General features: G+C 42.2%; 1 protein-coding gene across 11 annotated transcripts in view; it reads right to left on the reverse strand.

Annotated features, from left to right (window-relative positions):
• The window catches only part of LOC139273318 (F-box/LRR-repeat protein 2), a 334,467-nt gene that overhangs the window by 254,426 nt on the left and 55,640 nt on the right, over nucleotides 1-24,401 (reverse strand). For 7 of the 11 annotated variants that reach the window (XR_011595063.1, XR_011595064.1, XR_011595065.1 and 4 more), the window contains exons 3-4: nucleotides 17,517-17,571; nucleotides 9,920-9,994 (exon numbers count right to left, since the gene is read on the reverse strand). Coding sequence is in view for 2 of the 11 variants with exons in the window: in XM_070890121.1 (XP_070746222.1) it covers nucleotides 9,920-9,994; nucleotides 17,517-17,571 (130 nt within the window). In the remaining 9 variants the exon portion in view is untranslated. Of the gene's footprint in view, nucleotides 1-9,919; nucleotides 9,995-13,414; nucleotides 13,676-16,459; nucleotides 16,530-16,624; nucleotides 16,683-17,516; nucleotides 17,572-24,401 lie in introns of those variants that run through there. The other 4 variants (XR_011595067.1, XR_011595068.1, XR_011595069.1 and 1 more) reach the window with 3 other exon arrangements.

Here is a 24,401-nt window from a genome sequence, read left to right on the forward strand (position 1 = left end):
TATATCCAAGTTTGCTGATGATACAAAGCTAGGTGGGAATGCAAGTTGTGAGGAGGATGTAGAGGCTTCAAGTTGATATTAACAGGCTACGTGAGTGGGCAAGGATATGGCATAATGTGGAGAAATATGAAGTTATCCACTTTGTAAGGAAAAATAGAAAAGCAGAGTATTTTTTAAAATGGTGAAAGATTGGCTGATGTTGGTGTTCAGAGAGACTTGAGTGCCCTTGTACAAAAATCATTGAAAGTTAACATGCAGGTTCAGCAAGCAATTAAGAAAGCAAATAGTATGTTAGCCTTCATTACAAGAGTAAAGATCTCATTGCAATTATATAGGGCCCAGGTGAGACCACACCTGGAATATTGTGTACAGTTTTGATCTCTTACCCAAGGAAGGATATACTTGCCAAAGAGGGAGTGCAACAAAGGTTCACCAGACTGATTTCTGGGATGGGGGATTGTCCTAGGAGGATAAATTGAGTAGACCAGGCCTATATTCGCTAGAGTTTAGAAGAATGAGGGGTGATCTCATTGACACTTACAAAATTCTTACAGGACTTGACAGAGCAGGGAGGATGTTTCTTCTGGTTGGGGAGTCTAGAAGCAGGGATCACAATCTCAGAATAAGGAGTCAGCCATTTAGGACTGATGAGGAGAAATTTCCTCAGAGGGTGGTGACTCTTGGAAATTCTTTATCCCAGAGGCCTGTGGAGGCTCAGTCATTGACTATATTCAAATCAGAGATCAATAGATTTTTGGATATCAAGGGATAATGTGGATAAATGTGAGGTTATCCATTTTGGGGGGCAAAAACACGAAGGCAGATTATCTGAATGACGGCAGATTAGGAAGAGGGGAGGTGCAATGAGACCTGGATGTCATGGTTCATCAGTCATTGAAAGTTGGCATGCAGGTACAACAGGCAGTGAAGGCGGCAAATGGTAGGTTGGCCTTCATAGCTAGGGGATTGGAGTATAGGAGCAGGGAGGTCCTGTACAGGGCCTTGGTGAGGCCTCACCTGGAATAGTGTGTTCAGTTTTGATCTAATCGGAGGAAGGATGTTCTTGCTATTGAGGGAGTGCAGCGAAGGTTCACCAGGCTGATTCCAGGGATGGCTGGACTGACATGAGAGACTGGATCAACTGGGCCTTTATTCATTGGAGTTTAGAAGGATGAGAGGGGATCTCATAGAAACGTATAAGATTCTGACGGGACGGGACAGGTTAGATGCGGGAAGAATGTTCCCAATGTTGGGGAAGCCCAGAACCAGGGGACAGAGTCTTAGGATAAGGGGTAGGCCATTTAGGACTGATGGAGAAACTTCTTCACTCAAGAGTTGTTAACCTGTGGAATTCCCTGCCGCAGAAAGTTGTTGATGCCAGTTCATTGGATATATTCAAGAGGGAGTTAGAAATGGCCCTTACAGCTAAGGGGATCAAGGGGTACTAAGGGAATGATCAGCCATGATCTTATTGAATGGCAGTGCAGGCTCGAAGGGCCGAATGGCCTACTCCTGCACCTATTTTCTATGTTTCTATATGGGGATAGTGCAGGAAAGTGGAGACGAGATATATGATCAGCCATGATCTTATTGAATGGTGGAGTCGGTTGAGGGGCCAAATGGCCTGCTCCTATTGCTTATGTTCTTATGTTCAGGAAAGATGCAAAGGTCTTAGAAAGGGTCCGGAGGAGGTTTACTAGGATGTCACCAGAGATAAGAGACTTCAGTTTATGGGAAGAGTTTGTAAAGATAGGACTGTTCTTGGAACACAGATTATTGAATGACAGCAGGCTTGAGGGGCCGAATGGCTTCTCCTGCTCCTATTTCTTGTTATGTTCAAGTTGACAGTTTGTTTCAATTAAATAGGTTAGGAGGACTAGAGGTCACAAATGCAAGTTGTTCAAGGCTAAATCTAGGTTCGATGTCAGGAGTTGGTTCTTTTCCCAGAGAATAGTGGACCTCTGGAACAGTCTGCCGTCTCGTGCAGCTGATTCACTGAATTCCTTCAAGCGAGAGCTGGACCAGTTTCTGGCTGGGGCAGAGATCATCTCTTACAGAAGGTAGGTGCTGCAGCGAATTCAGGACCAGAGTAATCTCCTGGACTAGTTTCGATCGTCTAGATGTTGGAGAGGAATTTCCCAGATTTTTTTCCACCCAAATTGGCCAGTGTTTTTTTTAAGCTGTTTCTTTGCCTCACCTAGGTCATATGATCTTTGGTGGAGTGGAGTTAATATACAGTGATACACAAGGTATCGCAATTGTAGGGGGCAGGTTTGGTGGACTAGAGGGTCTTTATTTGTCAGTCACAGTTCGTACATTTCCTAGTTCATACTGGGAACTTCCTCCCCTTCTCCGACACTCCCTCCCCCCAATTAATCTGGATCAGTTTTGGCTCAGTCATAGCATGCTTGCCTCTGAATCAGAAGATTGTGGGTTCAATCTCCACACCAGAGACTTGAGCACTTTAAACTATTCCTGTATTGTCAGAGGTACTAACATTCTGATGACATGTCAAACTGAGGCCCCGTCTTCTCTCTCAAGTGGATGTAAAGATCCAATGGGGAAGTCGTGTTTGACAAATTTGCTGGAGTTCTTTGCGGATGTAACGAACAGGATGGATAAAGGGGAACTAGTGGATGGGGTGTATTTGGACTTCCAGAAGGCATTTGACAAGGTGTCACATAAAAGGTTATTGCACAAGATAAAAGTTCAAGGGGTTGGGGGTAATATATTAGCATGGATAGAGGATTGGCTAACTAACAGAACAGAGAATCAGGATAAATGGTTCATTCTCTGGTTGGTAACCAGTGACTAGTGGGGTGCCACAGGGATCAGTGCTGGGACCCCAACTATTTACAATCTATATTAACGACTTGGAAGAAGGGACTGTGTAACGTAGCCAAGTTTGCTGACGACACAAAGAAAGGAGGAAAAGCAATGTGTGAGGACAACACAAAATCTGAAAAAGGACAGACAGGCTAAGAGAGTGGGTGAAAATTTGGCAGATGGAGTATAATGTTGGAAAGTGTGAGGTCATGCACTTTGGCAGAAAAAAAAAATCTAAGATTATTATTTAAATGGAGAAAGATTGCAAAGTGCTGCAGTACAGTAGGACCTGGGGGTACTTGTGCATGAAACACAAAAGGATGGTAAGCAGGTCCAGCAAGTATCAGGAAGGCCAATAGTATCTTGGCCTTTATTGCAAAGGGGGATGGAGTATAAAAGCAGGGCAGTCTTGCTACAGCTGTACAAGGTATTGGTGAGGCCACACCTGGAATACTGCGTGCAGTTTTGGTTTCCAGATTTATGAAAGGATATACTTGCTTTGGAGGCTGTTCAGAGAAGGTTCACTAGGTTGAGTCTGGGGATGAGCGGGTTGACTTATGAGGAAAGGTTGAGTAGGATGGGTCTCTACTCATTGGAATTCCGAAAAATGAGAGGTGATCTTATCGGAACGTATAAGATTGAGGGGGCTTGACAAGGTGGATGCAGAGAGGATGTTTCTACTGATGGGTGTAGGGGAGGACAAAAACCCCCTCATTTTACCCAGAAGGAAAAGGGCTGTGGGATCAGTCTGTGCTGTGAATTGAAACCGATGGAAGGAAAACTTTGGGACACAAATGGAGATCCCCCCCCCCCCCCCCCGCCCCAGTGTTTGGACTCATAGGAAAGGGAATTTAATTTGGAACTATCTACCAGAAAGTTTGAAATCCTAAAGTGCACATGGAAGAAACTACGAACTTTAATCGAATTTGGGATTTTTTTTAAAGGTCTGCAAGAAAAGGGGTGGAGTCAATATCAAAAGGGCCAGTTTGGACATTGGAACTAATCAAATTGTCTGGGAACTGTATACCCTCGAAACTTGCCCCTTGAAAACATTAGCATTTAAACAATGCCACATACATATTCCAACACCTTTTTCATCAGGCATAGAAATATCTGGCTCAGGCCAGACTAGCACAATGGCTACAGGAGGCCAATGCAATCAACACCCACTCAAACCTTGAGTAGGTTAAGATCAGTGGGGAAAAAAAACTAAAAACCTCAAACTGCTGCATTTTTCAAAATCAAAAGTCCACCAATGAGAAGAATCGACTTCAGCAGGAGAGGCGGACTGGATAATCTGGCTATAAAAAAGGGGTTTCTGACGTAGTGGTATAGAGGAGTGATGATTTTCCCTGCCCTCGTGATTCAACAACCACAACCACAGGCCTCTCGACACTGAAGGAAAACCAGTGTCCGAAGACACCGAAGATAGAAGAAACAAACCACCAGACTGCAGAAGGCACAGTAGTGAGTATAAACCTCTGGTCCCCAGAACTCCCAACTCAGTTAGGCCAGGAAAGGTGGGAGGTTGGGCATTGTACTGCTAAACTGGTGTAAAAATTTCCGTTGTGTCCGTTTAGTGGGATTTAGGGGGATTGTTTTGTTGGTGTATTGCTGTTTGTTGAGTTACACCTTGCCAAATAAATTGGAAGCCTAAAGTTCCTCTTGGAATCACCTTGTCTCAGTTCTATTGTATTACATCTCCTGATCGTGAGTCTTATGTCAGAACCGTGTAAGGGAAACTAGGAGCGCCTCGAAAACGCTCAACTGTGTGTCACAGGCTAGGGAAGAAGGGGTTAGGAGTGTTTGACACTCACAGGTGCCTCACAGGCTAGGCATAAGCTGTGGGGACGCACGAGTCTCAAAACCCCCTTCATAAGCTGTGGACACAGTCTCTCCAGGGGTGCTCTTGCAGCACTCAGGGTACCTCACAGGCCAGGCATAAGCTGTGAGGGCAGAAGCCCAGAGAGAGACACCCAAGGCACAACAACAACCCTGTGAAAACCCCTTACATGGGGGAGACTAGAACTAAAGGGCATGATCTTAGAATAAGGGACCACCCATTTAAAACAGATGAGGAGAAATCTCTTCTGAGGGTTGTAAATCTGTGGAATTTGCTGCCTCACAGAGCTGTGGAAACTGGGACATTGAATAAATTTAAGACCAAAATAGACAGTTTCTTAAACGATATGGGGATAAGGGATTATGGGGAGCAGGCAGGGAAGTGGAGCTGAGTCCATGGTCAGATCAGTCATGATCTTATTGAATGGCAGAGCAGGCTCGAGGGGCTGTTTGGCCTGCTCCTATTTCTTATGTTCTTATGACACTATTTGAAGAGGTGCAGGGTAGTTCTCCTGATGTGCTGGCCAACATTTATTCCTCAGCCAGCATCACAAAAAAAAATCATTTGGTCATTTATCTCATTGCTAGTTGTGGAACCTTGCTGTGCAAATTGGTTGACATGTCTCCCTACATTACAACAGTGGGTATGCTTCAAATATACTTATTTCCTGTGTATTGCTTTCGACAAATGTAAATTCTTTCTATATAAATCGAAGTCTCTCTTTCTTTAGCCTGGGATTCTTTGCCCACACCTGTTCAAGCTGATGCTCACTCCCCACTCAATGGGCCCAAAGTTTCGACCGACCCATAGAACAGCGCACCTCCGAGAGGTCCGCCAACTTTCTAGAACGAAAAGCGCGCCTAATATTTACCTCGATATTCTCCACCATGATCAGGCCTGCTTTGGACTCGGCACAGCGCAGCACAAGCTGTGGGGGGCGGAGCCAGGTCCCAGCGCTGAAAACAGTGCCGGGACCCCTGCACATGCGCGCTAGAGTGTGCGAGCATGTACAATAGCTCCAGGTCGCCAAGGCTGCATGGTAGGGGCCCGAAGCACACCGCCCATAGCCCTAGCCGAATGGGCTCCCCAGGCAAAGATCGGACTCTGGCCTCCCTCCTTTTGTGCTTCAGCTCCCCACCCCCCCCTCCCCTGCAACACCCACCCCGACCCTCGTTCAGGTCCGGCTCCTTTCTCCCCCCTCCCTTGTTCAAGTCCCGCCCAGCGTCTTCGGCCAGGTCCGGCTCCTTTCTCCCCCCTCCTTTGTTCAGGTCCCGCCCAGCGTCTTCGGCCAGGCCCGTTCAGCCTCCCCCCCTCCCAGAGAGGCAGAGAGAGGCAGAGAGAGCGAGAGCCAGAGCCCCGTCCCAGCACACTGTTGGAGGGCTGATCGGATCATGGACTCCGCTCCACTTCCCTACCTGCTCCCCATAACCCTTCACTCCCTGATCAAAAATCTGTATCTTCGCCTTAAATATATTCAATGACCCAGCCCCCACAGCGCTCTGCGGCAGAAAATTCCACAGATTTACAATCCTCAGAAGAAATTCTCTCTCATCTCAGTTTTAAAAGGACGACCCCTTATTCTGAGACTATGCCTCCTAGTTTTAGTTTCCTCCATAAATGGAAATATCCTCTGCATCTTATATGTTTCAATTAAGATCAGCTCTCTGAACTCCAATGAGTATAGGCCCAACCTATCTTCATAAGTCAACCCCCTCATCTCCAGAATCAACTTAGTGAATCTTCTCTGAACAGCCTCCAATGAAAGTATATCCTTCCTTAAATACGGAGACCAAAACTGTACGCAGTACTCCAGGTGTGGCCTCACAATACCCTGTACAGTTGTAGCAGGACTTCTCTGCTTTTATACTCTCACCCCCATGCAATAAAGGCCAACATTCCATTTGCCTTCCTGATTACTTGCTGTACCCTCATACAAAATCCAAAATTCCAGAATCTGGAATCCGGACCGATCAGTGGCAGGGTCATCCGGAATCTGTAAAATGTTCCGGAATCCGGACCCGCTGCCCGACCGCAGGTCTCGCCACCGCTGTCCTTATCTCAGGGTCTCCTCACTGCCTGCCCGAACACCTCCTCCGCGGTGGGGCCCCGCCCAACCAGCTCATGGACGGTGCCAGTGACCCGAACAGCTCCTCTGCGAGCACCACCCACCCACCCCTTTGACGTTCCGAAATCTGAAAATACCCGAACCTCGGCTCGGGTGTTTCCGGATTCGTGACGTCAGAAAAACGTTCCAAAGTCCGGAAAAACACAGAATCCGGAACAGCCTCAGGACGCTGCACCTGTACTAACTTTGTGTTTCATGCACAAGGACTCTCAGATCCCTCTGTACTTTGCAATGTTTTTCCATTTAAACTATAATTTGCTTCCCTATTTTTTCTACCAAAGTGGATAACCTCACATTTTTTCACATTGGACAAAAATTTGGCAAATAGAGTACACTCACTGAAACTGTCTATATCCCTTTGTAGATTTTTGTGTCTTCTTCGCAATTTGCTTTCCCACCTATCAGCAAACTTAACTACATTACACTCAGTTCCTTCATCCAAGTCATTAATATAGATTGTAAATAGTCGAGGCCCCAGTAGTTTCTCCTAACTTCTTCACGATCGGACTATTTTTATTGATGAATCTATTTGCATGCTCTAACTCTATGGCTTTACTATCCTTAATATAAAGAATCCAAAACAATACGCAGTACTTCACGCTTGTACTTTATGTCCCTATTTATAAAACCTAAAACGCTATTTTCCTTTGTAGCTTAATCTATCTGTACTTGCAATTTCAGGGAATTGTGTATTTGAACCATTGAGTTTCTATTTATCCACATCTTTCAGCATCTTTCCATTGAACTCCCAAGGTATATTACCTCACTTCTGTACATTAAATTGCACAGAGTCTGTCTATTCTGGTAACTTGCCTATTCTCATTTTTTGAGAAAAAGTCCTCTTCAGATTTACTGTGTCAACAGCATATTTCAATATCATGGTCCCCATGCCCAAGTCCATATCATCTATATAGACACACCAAGAACAAAAATAGACCCAGCACTAACCCCTGGAGTACACCACTCTGCTTCGCCAATCGAAGTAATACCCATTAACCATAACTCTGTTTCCTGTCCATCAATCACCTTTCTATTCATGCTGTTACATATCCTTTGCGATAAGGCTGACTTTAAAAAAAAAAACAACCCTTCTGTTAATCAAATGGGACTTGTCTTAGACAAATTCTTGCCATCCATGCCACCAACCCACCAAAGTTCTACTGGTAATGAAGTGATCCCATCTGATACACACAATGGGAAGGAAATCCTGTTCGTAAGAATCCTCACCACAGTATGCAGGGACTGGAATCACATCATTTGTAGCAAGGTTCGAAGATCAGTGTTGACAGGAGAGAGATGCAGTCTATCATTGAGGGGACCTGGTCCATGCTGATGGTATTAGTCAACAAAAACCACACCCCACAAACACCGAAAGTCAGCATGTATGTGACTTCTTTCACAAGGAGCTCGGCATCATCCAGGACAAAGCAGCCCGCTTGATTGACTCCCCATCCACCACCTTAAAGATTCACTCGTTCCACCACCAGCACACTGTGGCTACAGTGTGTACCGTCCACAAGATGCACTACAGCAACTCGCCAAAGCTCCTTCGACATCACCTCCCAAACCAGCGACCTCTACCACCTAGAAGGACAAGGGCTGCAGGCGCATGGGAACACCACCACCTCCAAGTTCCCCAAGTCACACACGATACTGACTTGGAAATATACCGCCATTCCTTCATTGTCGCTGGGTCAAAATCCTGGTACTCCCTACCTAACAGCACTGTGGGAGTACCTTAACCTCACGGACTGCAGCGGTTCCAGAAGACAGCTCACCACCACTTTCTCAAGAGCAATTAGGAATGGGCAACAAATGTTGGCCTTGCAAGCGACACCCACATCCCATGAATGAATTTTTTTTAATTACTGATTTTGTTCCTGGGTGTTTTCTACAAACTCCACCTCAAGATCAGACCCCATTGGTACAGACCTGTTCATGGTTGCATCATAGCAGGTTGATAGTTCCAGTGAAGTGTATGCTTGTGCTAGCTGTGAAGTTGAATCTAGTTAGTTAAGTCACTGTGTGACTGTGGTGCTGAGGCTGAACAGGCTTGAGACGGAAGTTGAGCATATACTGGGAGAGACCAATGCCTTCTCCACAAGCATGCAAGTGAACATATGGCATGGTTCTTTGGTATTACTGGAAGGGATATTCACCTGCAGTTGATTCTTTTTAACTTGGACCTGCAGTTTTTCTTCTGAAAAAATGGAATGCAGGGTTACTGTGTGAGGGAACTGGTTATCTGAAAGACTATCGTCAAGCAAACTTATAGTCATATCAGGCCCTTCTGATGAGTTGAGTAGATTTCAGTTCTACAAGTCATGCAACACTATTGGACAATAAAAGCAAGAATTGTGGGCGTCAATCACTGGTAATCAAAGATTTTAAAATCCAGTGCCAGTATGAACAGATGATAATTTAAATCAAAGGATACTGACCAAGGCAGTAAGTGTGAACAGGTTGATACTGAAAACATTTTGACTGAAGTTACTATCATTAACCAGAAAAGAGAGAATGTCTCCAAAATTATGGAATACTTTATAAAGCTATAGAACTCACTGCAAAAGAAAATACTAGAAAGACAGATGTAAACTGTAAATTTCATTACTTTTACAAACTGAAACAACATTTCATGCATGCTAATCAGTAAAAATACTGCCAATTACAGCAGGAAACAAAAACTAAACAATGTGACTCAGAACAAAGCCCTTATATACAATTGGGATGGATCAACTGGCTGAACAAGATGACTCCAGCATGGTATGAATCATGAGACAGTGTCTTGGGTGTTTCTCTCTCTTGCCATCCAATTGGATGGCAGAAAATTCATCTGAATGTGGAAACTGAACTAAGGGGCAATATATTCAGATTCAAGACAGTGTTCTGGTTTAGTGCGTGGTTGCTAGAATAATGGAAGGCCACAAGTCGAAGGCCAAAATAAATTGGTCAGAAGAGCATATTCAATCCTAAAAAGATGAAACCACATAGTGCTCCAGTTAGTTTACTATTACATTTATTTAATGGGAGAAAGTGACAAATGATGCATCCGATCATTTGAATTATCAATCCTATAAATGAATTATTTTAATGTAATTAGCGCAATCAAATATGTTGCTCCTTACCTCTATGTCTGTCTGAAAATTAAACAAGTCGATCCTCTGCCAGTTGCTGCCATCCAATGCCAGGATATTCCATGCCTGTAAAATAATTGATAAGAGCAATTAATGTGTCCTTGCCAGTGTTACCTCGACATCAAAATAAATAAATCTCATGGGTACTCCAACACCTGGTTTCTGATGTTTATCATGCACATTACAAAATATGCTTAAAATGCAAGTAGCTGTTCTTCCCTCTCTGAAGCCTCTATTTATTTCACTTTTTTTGCTTATTCTCCCAGTGGATTTTAAGTATTTCCTTGAAATGCAGATGCTTTTATTCTTGCTTTCTCCTTCCTCAAAATTTTCATCCTTCTTCTCAACTATTTTCAAGTACATTACGAAGATACTAGAATGCTTTTTTCCATCAGTATATGCGTAGCTCTTGAAGCTGTTGGTGTAGCACTGCCCAAGGAGGTTTTTCCCTATGTTACCTTCCCAATAACTACCACGGTCCAAGCTTCGCTGACCGAGCGACAGGTTGGTTGACTCTGGCTGCAATGTCTACAGTCAGTATCAAGACATCTCAAATATCTCCTCAAATCAGCAAGATGGAAAAAAATCCCAAATATGATTAGCTAATTTTTTTTGAGCGATTAAACTCATACTACACTTAAAAGGAAATCTTTTAAAAAAATCATTCACCCCAGTTATTTGTAAATGTGATGCCTGGGTCACAGTACACCAAGTACTGGAGTTCCATAGGGGTACAGTGAAGACTACAGCTCATGATGCATTCACTACAGCTCATGATACATTCATATATAGAATTCCTCCATAGGAGTTGGAACTCCAGTTTTTATTTTACCTGGTTCTCAGGTGATGCAACTTATAGTGGTGCACTCTGGGTATGGTAGTTCCATAGGAGCAGGGTGAAAATTGCCAACTTTAAAACATATTTTTCTTTTTCTCAGACACACATACAAAATTTGTTCACAACAGTTCTAAGTCCCAACATCTAGGTCCAAGTGAAATTTTCAAATGAAGTCCCAAGTGCCAGAGGGCAAGCCTATGCAGCAGAAACTCCTTGCTGGCATTTCTATCATCCTGTATTGATTTTTCTAGGCCTTGATATTTTTGGAGATTACATAATGTGTGTTTGTAATGTTATTCCTGGTCATAAAGCAAAATAGTCACAAGTTTTAAGAAATTAATAAGCAATTTCATTGGTTTTGTGGTACCTTTTTTCAAGGTGATAGTTTTGAAAATAAAACAAAGATTTGACTGCATGCTTTCTTCTGGTTAGTTATCCCTTTTTGATTTGTTCAATTAATCAGCTGGATATTTCATTATTCACATAACAGATAAGTGATTATTTGAGCAAATCTTCTTGTTCTTTGCTCTCAGGACGTGGTTTGCCTCACTTTCAGGTATGGTACAACAAATAGAGCTAGATGCAAGACTTTTAATAGACTTTTTATCCCCAACAAGTTGAGTTTGGTGGGATCATGTTTGGCAATTAGACAATGAATAAGAAGCCATTTTGTCTTCACTTTGCTCCTTCCAATAGTTCGCATCCAGTCAGTGCCTTAAGAATTCTTCATATTTAATCTCGTGAAATAATCAGATGGCAAAATTAGCAAGATAGAACTCTGATATTTCTTTGACCAAGATAATCAAGTTAAAATTCAGATCCCCAGGAACCAATGCATCATAGCGAATAAATCATTGAAGGTCTTCAAGCAGTAATGAGGCTATTGAGAAAGCAAATAGGTTGTATTGCTAGCTACAGATAATAGGTACAATGAAACTAAGAATGTTACACTTGGGTTGTACAAAGTTGATATGGCCACATTTATAAAAGTGCATCTGAATATGTGGCAGGGAATGCCTAGGTCTTGAAGTTACAAGGGTGGCCAAAATTATATCCAGTCTTGAGGCTCTTGCCTATCAAGATAGGCTCCAAGAGTTGGAGCTAATTTTGTTAGAGAAATACAGATTATGGGGAAATACAGTTGAGGGTTTTAGAATAATGAAAGGGAATCGATTCTATGGATAGCAATGTGAGAACAAGGGGGTAATGACTATAAAATACACAAGTTGGTTCGATGCTAGGAAATCATTTTCAGAGTGTCATTGCCCACTGGAACAGATTACAGAAACACAGATTGTCTGCCTTCCTCCTCAAAAAACTAAACAAGTTCCCGAGAAGGAAGGACATTTCAAGTTAAAGAATTGGTTGGGTGGTAGGTGGAAATAGGAAGACTCAGGTTTGTATTAAGAAGTCAGAGGGGAATTTCCCCAGAGGTTTTTCTCTAAATTAAGCAGATTCTTCACCTCCCAGGAGCTTGCATACATTGGGTGGAGGGGAAGTGTTGAGTCAATTGCACAAGGCAGCACTGTGTGGATTGAGTGCACCTGACAGACCTGATGGGTCTTTTGTCACCTTCCTCTTTCATGCGTTTGTATGTGTCTATTATACCCAGGCCGCTTTTGGAGTCCCTTTATGCTAATGCAATTACTTTCATAGATTACATCATAAAAATGAGAAGTATTCAAACACTTTACATTTATGAGTCTATCACTTTCTATTGCACAGCTTTCCCTCCAGTTTGGTTAACTTGCAATCAATTATACAAGCCATAATCTTTTTAAAAGCCTTGTATATAGACTTTTACCAAAATATAGACCTCCCCTACTAATTCAACAAAGTCCAGTGATTGTGAGACAACCTATTGCTGCTAAGCACATGCTGACTAATATTCCCCGTAAGCTGCGCTTTGTTCGGTGTGGCCAGTTTCTTTACTGTGCGGTCCCTTTAAATTTCTGCGCATGTGCAGTACAACAGAAAAGCGGAAAGCAGCCTGCGCAGGATCTTTCTCACTGCTTTGCAGCCACTCAGCTTAGAGGGAACATTGACTACTTCTTATCTTTGATTTTAAGATTAAGCACTTTTCCCCACTATTGAGAATGTGTATTGTGTAGACAATATACAGGCTTATTGTCTGTTGTAGAATCAAAGAGCACAGAAGGAGGCCAGTCAGCCCATTGTGCCTGTACCAGCCAACTATCCAATTAGTCCCACTCCCCAGCTCATTCCCCATAGCCCTGCAAATTATACCTTTTTAAAGTATACATCAGCTTCCATTTTGAAAGTTACCACTGAATCAGTTTCCACCACCCTTTGAGGCAATGTATTCCAAGTCATAATGACTCACTGCATAAATAAAATTGCCCTAGTTTTTTTTGCCAATTACCTTAAATCTGTGCCCTCTGATTACCAACCATCCTGCCAGTGCAAACCATTCTCCCTATCCACTATCAAAACTCCCTCAGCTCTAAAGGAGCACAACCCCAGCTTCTCTAGTCTCTCCACATAACTGGAGTCTCTCATCCTTGGCACCCTTCTGGCAGGTCTCCTCTGCACCCTCTCCAAGACCTTGACATCCTTCCTAAAGTGTGATGCCCAGAATTGGACAATATTCCAGCTGATATCTAACCAGTGATATATAAAAGAATTACCATTAACTTTCCATATTTTGTACTCTGCGGGCTGGATTTTCCGTGGCAAAAACCCAGTTGGCAGGATCCTCAGGCACCTCTTTGCGGCGGCGCTGCCACGTACCGCCGGGGAGAGGTGTGCCGACGTGAAACGACATGCAACGCTGTGGATTGCGTTACCGCCGTACGTTCGGCGCTCTCCCGATCCTTACGCCACACCCAGAATTCCGGCCGGGTCAAACCTGTCAGTGCAGCCCTACCAGCAGCGGTAAGTATGAAGACCTGCAAAAAGGTAAGTTAAAGTTTTTATTTTTTAGTTATTTTTCAGCGATTTAGTAGGCAAGGGTTTTTTTGAATGTTTTTTGCAATTTGTGTGTGTTCGTTTTTTTCCGCCCCTCCCGCAGCACTACCAGTCCTGCATTAAAGTTGCTGAAACTCAGTTTGCACCGTGAATCCTCGTGCAATACTGACGTTCCATGGCCTAGAAATGGAACAATTTAAAGTGAGCAATCTCACTCCTGCATGTAGTCAATTCTTGAGATTTTAAAAATGTCAAATTTAAAATTTTTTCCTCTTACTTTTTCTTTGTCTATTAATCAAATTTTTCTTTCCCTTTCTGTACCTGATTTGACTAATTCAACCTATTTCCATCTCCGTCGTTCCTTTCTCAATCTTTAAATCTCATTGCTTGAGATAGACCATTGACCCCGCTGTTCACAAAGGTCCCAGATTACCCTCACCACACCATTATCAGCTCATATTCCCAGCAGGTTAGGGTGGGGAAAAAAAAAATTGAGCTGGAAGAAGATATACAGTGGTGTTCCCCAGAGGTCAGTACTAGGACCACTGCTTTTCTTGATATATATTAATGACTTGGATGTGGGTGTACAGGGCACAATTTCAAAATTTGCAGATAACACAAAACTTGGAAGTATAGTGAACAGTGAGGTGGATAGTAATAAACTTCAAGATGACAAGACAGGCTGGTGGAATGGGTGGACACGAAGCAGATGAAATTTAACACAGAAAAGTGTGAAGTGATTCATTCTTTCTACCAAAATGTGAGGGGAAATATAAACTAAAGGGTACAATCATAAAGTGGGTGCATGAACAGAGAGACCTAGGTGTATATGTGCACAGATCATTGAAGATGGCAGGACAGGTTGAGCAAATAGTTAAAAAGCTTATGGGATCCTGGGCTTCACGAATAGAGGTAGAGTACAAAAGCGTGAAAATGATGAACCTGTATAAAACACTGGTTCGGCCTCAACTGGAGTATGGTGTCCAATTCTGGGCACCGTACTTTAGGAAGGATGTGAAGGCCTTAGAAACGGTGCAGAAAAGATTTACGGGAATGATTCCAGGGATGAGGACTTCAGTCTGATGGATAGACTGGAGAAGCTGGGGGTTGTTCTACTCAGAGCAGAAAAGATTGAGGGGAGATTTGATGGAGGTGTTCAAAATCATGCAATGTCTGGACAGAGTAGATAGAGAGAAACTGTTTCCATTGGCAGAAGGGTCAAGAACCAAAGGACACAGATTCAAGGTGATTGGCAAAAGAACCAAAGGCGACATAAGGAAAAACTTTATCTTTATATTTAAAAAACACAGCGCGTAGTTAGGATCTGGAATGCACTGCCTGAAAGAGTGGTGGAGGCAGACTCAAACACAGCTTTCAAAAGGGAGTTGGACAAGTACCTGAAAGAAAAAATTTGCAGGGCTACGGGGAAAGGGCAGGGGTGTGGGACTAGCTGAGCTGCTCCTGCAGAGCCGGCACAGGCTCGACAGGCTGAATGGTTACAGCACAGAAGACCATTCTGTGATTTTATGATTCTGAAACCTCTAACGGGGCACACCACGAGATGTCCTGCTCCAGCAAGATCCAGCCCATAATAAATGTTTGGTATTTATTACATTTAATGACATTATATAGAGGATATAGATGCACTGGAGAGGGTGCAAAAAAGATTTACAAGGATGATACCAGAAATACAAGGGTATAGCCATCAGGAAAGGATGAACAGACTGGATTTCTTTTCTCTTGAAAAGAGAAGGCTGAGGGGTGACCTAATAGAGGTCCTTAAAATTTTGAAGTTTTAATAAGAGTAGATAAAGTGTGTTTCCACTTGTGGGGAAGAGCAAAACTAGAGGCCACAAAGAAAAAGACAGACTTACATTTATATAGCGCTTTTCACGACCATCGGACGTCTCAAAGTGCGTTACAGCCAATGAAGTACTTTGAGTGTAGTCACTATTGTAATGTGGGAAACACGGCAGCCAATTTGCACACAAGCAAGCTCTCTCAGACAGCAATGTGATAATACCAGAATCTGTTTTTTTTTGTTGATTGAGATATAAATATTGGCCAGGGCAGTGCCATGGGATCTTTTATATCCACTTGAGATGGAGCCTCGGTTTAATGTCTCATCTGAAAGAGGTCACTTCTGACAGTGCAGTACTCCCTCAGCACTGCACTGAAGTGTCAAGTAGACTTTTTGCGCTCAAGTCCCATCAATACAAGATAGTTACCAAGAAATCAAATAGGGAATTCAGAAGAAACTTCTTTACCCAGAGTGGTGAGAATGTGGAACTCGCTGGTACAGGGAGTGGTTGAGACGAATTGTATAGATGCATTTAAGGGGAGGCTAGATAAGCATACGAGGGAGAAGGGAATAGAGGATAATGCTGATAAGAGTTAGATAAAGAAGGATGGGAGGAGGCTCAAGTTGAGCATAAACACCGGTATGGACTGATTGGCCGGTTTGTGTGCTGTATCACATTGTATATCAAACACTTATTATGCTACAATAGGTTTATGTTTGTAGGCTTTCAAATCAGCTGTCCTGCAGGCAAATCTTGTGCTCTTTACCAAACAAGGATAGTAGAGAGGCAAGGGTACTGGGATAGTCCACATTTTCAATACTAGTACAAGACAAAAGCACCATTTGTATCTCCATTATTACTGGTTCTCAGTAGGATCTAAATGTTATAAAAGTAATTTAAAACTCAACATTTGCAAAAGGTACGTGGGTCAGTAATCCAGTAGCACATAAAAACAAAATATACCTTTCGATAAAACTGTAGTAATTGCTTGTAATCGAGACATTAAGACACAAATTGTTCAGCTAATTCATTTCAACTACAGCCTCGAGTTGAATTACAAGGTCCGCACGAGAACTTCTTTCAAGTCCGATGACTAAGCAGAAAATATCAAACATAAATCTATTTTACCATTTTATCTTATGTTGAGAAGTCCTCAAGTAATCCATAGCATTTCTATTAAAAGAACCTATAAAAATGAACCAAATGAGTAATTACTGAACAGGTAACTCCAAACTATCGCTTAAACAGGTATATTTTGTTTTACCCTGTAAGGAGCAGTGAGTTATAAAAGAAAAGCAATTGCATGTGAAACAATTAGTCCAAACAGATTTAGGAACTGTTGTTTGGGGGGGGGGGGGGGGGGGGGGAAATTGAGAAACAACCTTCATATTTTAAACTGTCAAACAGGTACATGTCAAAACCAGCACGTGCAAAAAAAATTACCATGATATGAATGAACCACTGTCCTTGGTTTTGTACAAAACATGCTGGAAGGTCACTGATGGTCTGATCACAATAAATTGGTCCCTGGTTATGAGCATACCAAAAGCATACTACTAGCATACCAAAAGCTTTCCTGACAAAAGGTTATATCCAAAGTGTTAATCTACCTTTTCTCCTTGTAAATACTGACAAACCTGCTGTCTATTTCCAGCATTTTGTTTTTCCACCAAAAGCATTGTTACACAGAACAGGGAAAAACACCTTCAAACGGAAGTATGCATCATTGGGGCTAAATACACTACTTATGCAAGGCTTCCTCTTTCAGCAATAGAATTGTTATACAAACTACTTGACTGTTTTACCACCCCATGTTAAAAAGTTGAAGTTATAGTAAAAAAAATGAATTAACCAACAAATTAGTGCCTTCATGAAGTGACAATTTCAGTTATTCCAATTGCAAGCAATTACTACAATGTTTGGTATATAATATTGAAATGCAAAATATCACCCAGCTGTTTAACATATTTTAGCTCAAGTGATTATAAAAACAAAAGCAACTAAAAGTACAATACTGTACCTTGGAAACCTGAGCACACCGACACAGAGTGACAACATCCAAGAAGGAAAATATTCTATAAAAATAAAAAACACAATACATTACAAAATTGCAGTCAACAGTTAGACCGGGGTAAGAAACATTTGTCAAAAGAAAAAGTAGGTACAGTGATCTTAGAGATCCTATTAAAAATACTGATGTGGCTCCTCAAATTGTGAACTTGTTTTCAGTATTATAAAAAATGCGTAACATTCAACAAAAACATTGACAAAGTTCTTCCTATACATTTCTGGGGGTTGAATTTGGAGGAAGACCCAAAAATCATCGAGTGATATAAACAGAACTAATGGTGTAAAACTTTCTCTGGTATGCGAGATGACCTGAATACACCTGTTTGGACAAGAGAACGAAAGCTCCTCTCAGATTTGAAACTAATGTGGCAGGATGGCAGAAGATCTCCCTTCACGCTGTGATGAAAGCAATTGCTAATTAGATGTTGGGGTGTGTGTGTGTGTGTGTGTGTGTGTGGAGAGAAGTGCGCGCGCGGCTGTATGGCTGTGTCATCTTCTCTCTCCTTTCCAATTAATAAGTCTTTTGCAAAGAAGTTGCCCAGTACATAAGATTATTTCTGGCACCACATGGCATTTAAATTCGTATACCACCAATACAAGCTCATTCCATATCCATTAATGAGGACAAGAATGCAGATTTGGTGTGATTTGTAAATAAAAATCTAGCATAATTTACTGTAACTCAACTATTTAAAATGCCATAAATACAAAAGCAAAATACTGCAGATGCTGGAATCTGAAATAAAAACAGAACATGCTGGAAATCTCAACAGGTCAGGCAGCATCTGTGGAGGGGAACAGAGTTAACGTTTTGGGTCTGTGACTCTTCGTCAGAACTGGAAAAGTTCGAGATGTAAGAGTTTAAAATGCCAGCCAGGAAGCACAAGTTACCTTCCATCACTGACACCATGTTGTGACTAATTAAACAAATAATGTTGGATTACTCAGTGCAGTGCTCCTTATTCTTCAAATTTAGCACCATTTCCACAAATAGAATAGTCCACTGCTTGTACAGAGGGAGGGTTGGTACAAGGTGTGTTCCTTTAAAAACTTTATGCATATTCTGGTTCCCTCCCCTCAGCATGTACCATGTTTCAAATTGAAGCACATGCACAATTCTTCCTCACCGTAGACAGCAGTAATGATGTTTCAAGCATGTTTCTCTTTCCTGACTCACTGATGAGTGGAAGATTCAAGAGGCCCCTTGTATCATGCATTGCTACTCACTTTGCCTGACTTTCATCACCCTACATGCAAACCACATTTTATCCAAAAAGGCTATTGTCTTGGCTTGATGGTTCTTCCTAGGGAGTTTCCCCAAGTCACAAGACTGGAACACTGTTGGTGCTGCTTATAATCAAGGGCAACATGAATCTCCTCCCTATATATTTTTTCCCTTTTGTAAAGAGGATATCATACCCTGCAATATTGAGCGAGTCCCATCTTTTTACTTTCATGTACAACTTCTATGAATCTCCAGCTCCAAAGGGAATCATTTAATTTGCCAAATGTGATTATTTTTGTATCTTTTTTTAAAATAATAAAAAGTAGTGTTCCATGAAAGGCTCCTGAAGCATGAGGGCTTATCCTGCAATCTACCAGTTGTAATTAAGTTTGTAGGTATGTTTTGTATTGTTTATAGAAATTGTGCTGCTTCAATGCCAAAAATGAGGGAGATTTATGGGGAATTCTGGGTACCAAATCTAATATACTCCCAACCACAGTGCTGAGCTGAGTGTTAAGAACAAGGTCTGCAATTTCACTGCCAGGATATGAAGATGGGGGCTTGTGTTGGGGTACAGTGCCACAGGTGCTGGTTGTCCTCCAGTACCTTGCTCATGTGACTTTTCTTCATGTCCAAGCCTAGAGAATAAGTGTTATTTGGGAGAGTTTAATATTGTGTGGAACTTAATGTCTTGACCAATATTTATCACTCAATCAACATAAAGAGATTATCTGGTTATCACATTGCTGTTTGTGGGAACTTGCTTGTGCGCAGATTAGCTGCAGTGTTTCCCACATTACAACAGTGACTACACTCCAAAAATACTTTATTGACTGTAAAGCGCTTTGAGATGTCCGGTGGTCATGAAAGGTGTTATATAAATCCAAGTCTTTCTTTCAATGAGTTGAAACTCTGAAATTCTCAAAATCAACTAAACAGTACAATGCCTCAATATAGTGTTCTAACTATATCCACAGCATCCATAGATGATTTAAGTAGTCTTGTTAGTTGCACAATGCTGGCCAGACTAATTTGGACTATAACCTTGTTGAGCATTGGATCTCCTAAAGACTACCCATCAGGATAGCTGAATGCAATTTCGTTTCACTGAAGACCAAGAAAATATTACGTACATGTTCGATACTCTCTACATATAACTATCAACTATCCCCTGGGAGAACAGACGCACCAACATTAGCGTCCTCGACCAGGCCAACATCCCCAGCATTGAAGCACTGACCACATTTGATCAGCTCCGCTGGGCAGACCACACTGCCCGCATGCCAGACACGAGACTCCCAAAGCAAGCGGAACTCCTTCACGGCAAACGAGCCAAAGGTGGGCAGAGGAAATGTTACAAGGACGCCCTCAAAGCCTCACTGATAAAGTGCAACATCCCCACTGAAACCTGGGAGTCCCTGGCCAAAGACCGCCCTAAGTGGAGGAAGTGCATCCGGGAGGGCGCCGAGCACCTCGAGACTCATCGCCGAGAGCATGCAGAAATCAAGTGCAAGCAGTGGAAAGAGCGTGCGGCAAATCTGTCCCACCCTCCGTTACCCTCAATGACTATCTGTCCCACCTGTGACAGGGACTGTGGCGCTCGTATTGGACTATTCAGCCACCTAAGGACTCATTTTAAGAGCGGAAGCAAGTCTTCCTTGATTCTGAGGGACTGCCTATGATGACCCATCCTGGAATCCCGATATGTGTGTTCTCTTTCCAGAAGTACTTAATATTTCCCTACATGCAAGACGTCCTTGTTCGATCTAAACTCTGAATTTGGCAATGATGATTAAAGTTATGTTCTTAAGTTCTTAAGACACCTACCATTTCCTCCATTACCACAAACTAACAGTTTTTGATGCTATTGATCCTTTCTTTACCAAGTTACCCATATTCCTAATATGTGGTCCATTATAAAGGCAAAGGGCTAGAATTTCGCCGACTTTGCGACTGGGTTTTCGCCGCGATTTGACCTTCCGCGGCGAAAACCCAGTCAGCAGGATCTTCGGGCACCTTTTTGTGGTGGCGCTTCCACGTACCGCCAGGGAGAGGGGAGCCGACATGAAATGATTGAGTTACCGTCGTACGTTCGGCACTCTCCGCCACATCCAGAATACCGACGGGTCAAAGCTGTCGGTGCAGCCCTGCCAGCAGCGTTAAGTATGAAGACCTGCAAAAAAACTTTATTTTTTAAATTCTCAGCGATTTAGTAGGTAAGGGTTTTTAGAATGTTTTGTGAATGGGTTTTGCAATTTTTAAAAAATTTGTTTTTCCCCCTCCCAAGGCCTCTCGCGGTGCTACTGGCCTCAGACTAAAGCTGCCGAAACTCGCAGTTTGCACCGCGAATCCTTGTGCAACACCGACATTACCGATGACGTAAAGGCCGAAATTTAGGCCCAAAAATGGTAGCGCAGCAAAAACGATAATTTTGCCGTAAAACTACCATTTTTGCCAACAACCGAAAATCTAGCCCAAAGAGTTTAAAGCCAGGCAAAAGATGTCAAGCTGGTAGACCTACATGTTCAATGGAATCTAGCTCAAAACATCTCATTCCCAGTACTTGGATGTCCAAGTGAATAGTGTAAACATCAAGTCCTCAAATGAAACACACATCAAGGGGGCAAATGTCAGGGACATAATCTGAGGATGGAACATGTTCACAAATATATCAGTTAATGGGAAATAGTCATCCTTCAAAAGAATTAACCATATCATGAGGTAAAGTACATCAGCAAAATAAATATGCTCTCAAATGATGCAAGAAAAGGAAACTGGGAAAACTGCAAAGATTAAATGCTGATGAGAGGGTGACCATTTGGTGGAGCAGATTATATAGACAGGTCAAAAAGAGAGATTAGGATGGTCAAGAGAAAACTGGAAGGGGACATAGCCACAGATGCAAAATATTATTCAAATATTATAAAAGCAAGAGGGTTGTCAGGGAGCAAGTTAAAACCCTAAAAGGAATTGGATAAATACTTGAAGGAAAAAAAATTGCAGGGCTATGGGGAAAGAGAAGGGAGTGGGATGTATTGGATAGCTCTTTCAAAGAGCCGGCACAATCACGATGGGCTGAATGGCATCCTTCTGTGCTGTATCATTCTAGGTAAGTATAAGTAAGTTTGGTGAAAGACTTTCACAGATCTTAAAAAGAGCTTGATGGGATGTGCACTTAGTCTAATCAGTGGCAAATGAAGTTCACTGCAGACAAATTCCTGTATATTGTGGCGGGGGGTGTGGCCACGAAAGAGAACTGTATAGAAGTTGCCATGATGAAAAGATGAAGGAGACCTACAGGTGTTAGTTGTTTTGTCACACAATGTTTAAACAATATAAAGCAGCAATAAACAATTAAATAAGATGCTGAGTTACATTGCTAAATTTATTGAGTCCAAGTTCCCAGAGGAGTTCATGCCAGTTACCCTGTGCCTGGTCAGACCAAAGGGAACATTGCATATAGTTCTGGTCTGCATGACTTAAAAGGGACAATACAAACACGAGAGGAAATGCAGGAGAGCAAAGAGGCTGACCCTGGTGTTGGAGGAATGACTTGATAAAAAAAAAAATCAGGCTTTTTATCCTCAGAAAGACATTTTATACATAACTTTATATAGGTTTGATATAAAGGGTAAACCCAGAATAATACTTTCAAGTACACCAGTGTAGCAGCACAAGCAGGCACAGATTCAGGATAGAGAAGCACGAATTTAGAACCGATGTTAAAATATTTCTTTAAACATAGGTTGAACATAGATGCATGGCAAATGGAGTTCAATGCGGGGCAGTGTGAAATTATACGAGGACTAATTTGCGAGGACTAATATGGAAAGATAGATAATAAATGGTACGATTTTGAAAAAAAAGTGTAGATGAGCAGAGAGGCCTTGGTGTCCGCGCATACACATCCTTAAGAAGGTGGCAGGACAAGTTGGTACGGTGGTTAAAAAAGCATATGGCTACTTGGGTTTATAAATAGTGGAATAGAATATTAAAGCAAAGAGATCATGCTAGAACTTTATAAATCACTAGTTATGTCTCAGCTGGAGTATTGTGGACAGTTCTGGGGACCACACTATAGGAAAGATATAAAGGCATTTGAAAGGGTACAGAGGAGGTTTACCAGCATGTTAACATTCAGTTATGAGGAGAGATTGGAAAAGGTAGGACTGCTCTTCTTGGAACAGAGAAAGTTAAGAAGTGAGCGAATAGAGGCTTTCAAGATGAGAGGTTTCAATAGAGTAGATAGGGAAATAATATTCCCTCTGGCAAGTGGGTCAATAACTAAAGATCATAGATTAAAAATCATTGGAATAATATCTAAAAGGGGAGGAGAGTTTTTTTTCCACTCCATCATCATCATCAGGATCTGGAACGCTCTACCTGAAAAGGCGCTGGAAGCTGATTCCATAAATAATTTTAAAAAGGGAGTTGTGCAGGTACTTGGGATGAGAAACTTACAGGGTTACGGACAAAAAGCAGGGACGTGGGACTAAGCACGATTGCTGCTTCAGAGCCAGCAAAGGCATGATGGACCGAATGGCCACTTTCTGTGTTGTACATTTCTATGATTCTAATAACTTTGTTGTTGATCATCAAGGAGGATGAACGAGGCCAGGACACGGACAGCGAGATCCTAAAACGGCTGAACGGCCTTCATATGAACTTACCTTGTGATAAAGAACAGAGTGCCAAACATGCTTGCTGCCCCTAAAAAGTTTTTTGCTCCTTGTGCACACACCTGCTTCATCATTTTTATTCTCAATAGATATCCACAAATGCTGCATTGATTATTTTTTCAAGATAGCCAATTAGCTTTCTGTGACCAACTCTTTTCCCCAACATCAAAATCAGCTTTTTGGTATACAAATCCAGATATCTACCTCAAGAGAATCGAGATAGAATATAAGAGGAACAGGAGTAGGCCATTTGCCCCTCGAGCCTGCTCCATCATTCAATAAATAAGATCATGGCTGATCTGATCATGAACTCAGCTCCACTTCCTTGCTCGGTCCCCATAACACTTTAATCGCTCAAAAATCTGTCTATCTTCACCTTTAATATGTTCAATGACCCAGCTTCTACAGCTCTCTGGGGCAGAGAATTCCATAGATTTACAACCAGAAGAAATTTCACATCAATTTCAAATGGGCATCCTCTTATTGTAAGACTATGTCCCCTAGTTTAAGTTTACCTTATGAGTAGAAATATCCTCTCTGCATCCACCTTGTCGAGCCCCCTCATTATCTTATATGTTTCAGCAAGATCATCTCTCATTCTTCTGAACTCCAATGAGTATAGCCCCAACCTACCCTCACAAGTCAACCCCCTCATCTCCAGAATCAACCTAGTGAACCTTCTCTGAACAGCCTCCAATGCAAGTATATCCTTCCTTAAATACGGAGACCAAAACTGTACGCAGTATTCCAGGTGTGGCTTCACCAATACCCTATACAGTTGTAGCAGGACTTCTCTGCTTTATACTCTATCCCCCTTACAATAAAAGGACAACATTGCATTGCCTTCCTGATTACTTGCTGTACCTGCATACTAACTGTTTCAAGCACCAGGACCCCCAGGTCTCTGTACTGCAGCACTTTGCAATTTTTC

The sequence above is a fragment of the Pristiophorus japonicus genome, chromosome 1 (genome assembly GCF_044704955.1).
Source record: "Pristiophorus japonicus isolate sPriJap1 chromosome 1, sPriJap1.hap1, whole genome shotgun sequence".
In the NCBI taxonomy this organism is placed as follows: Eukaryota; Metazoa; Chordata; class Chondrichthyes; family Pristiophoridae; genus Pristiophorus; species Pristiophorus japonicus.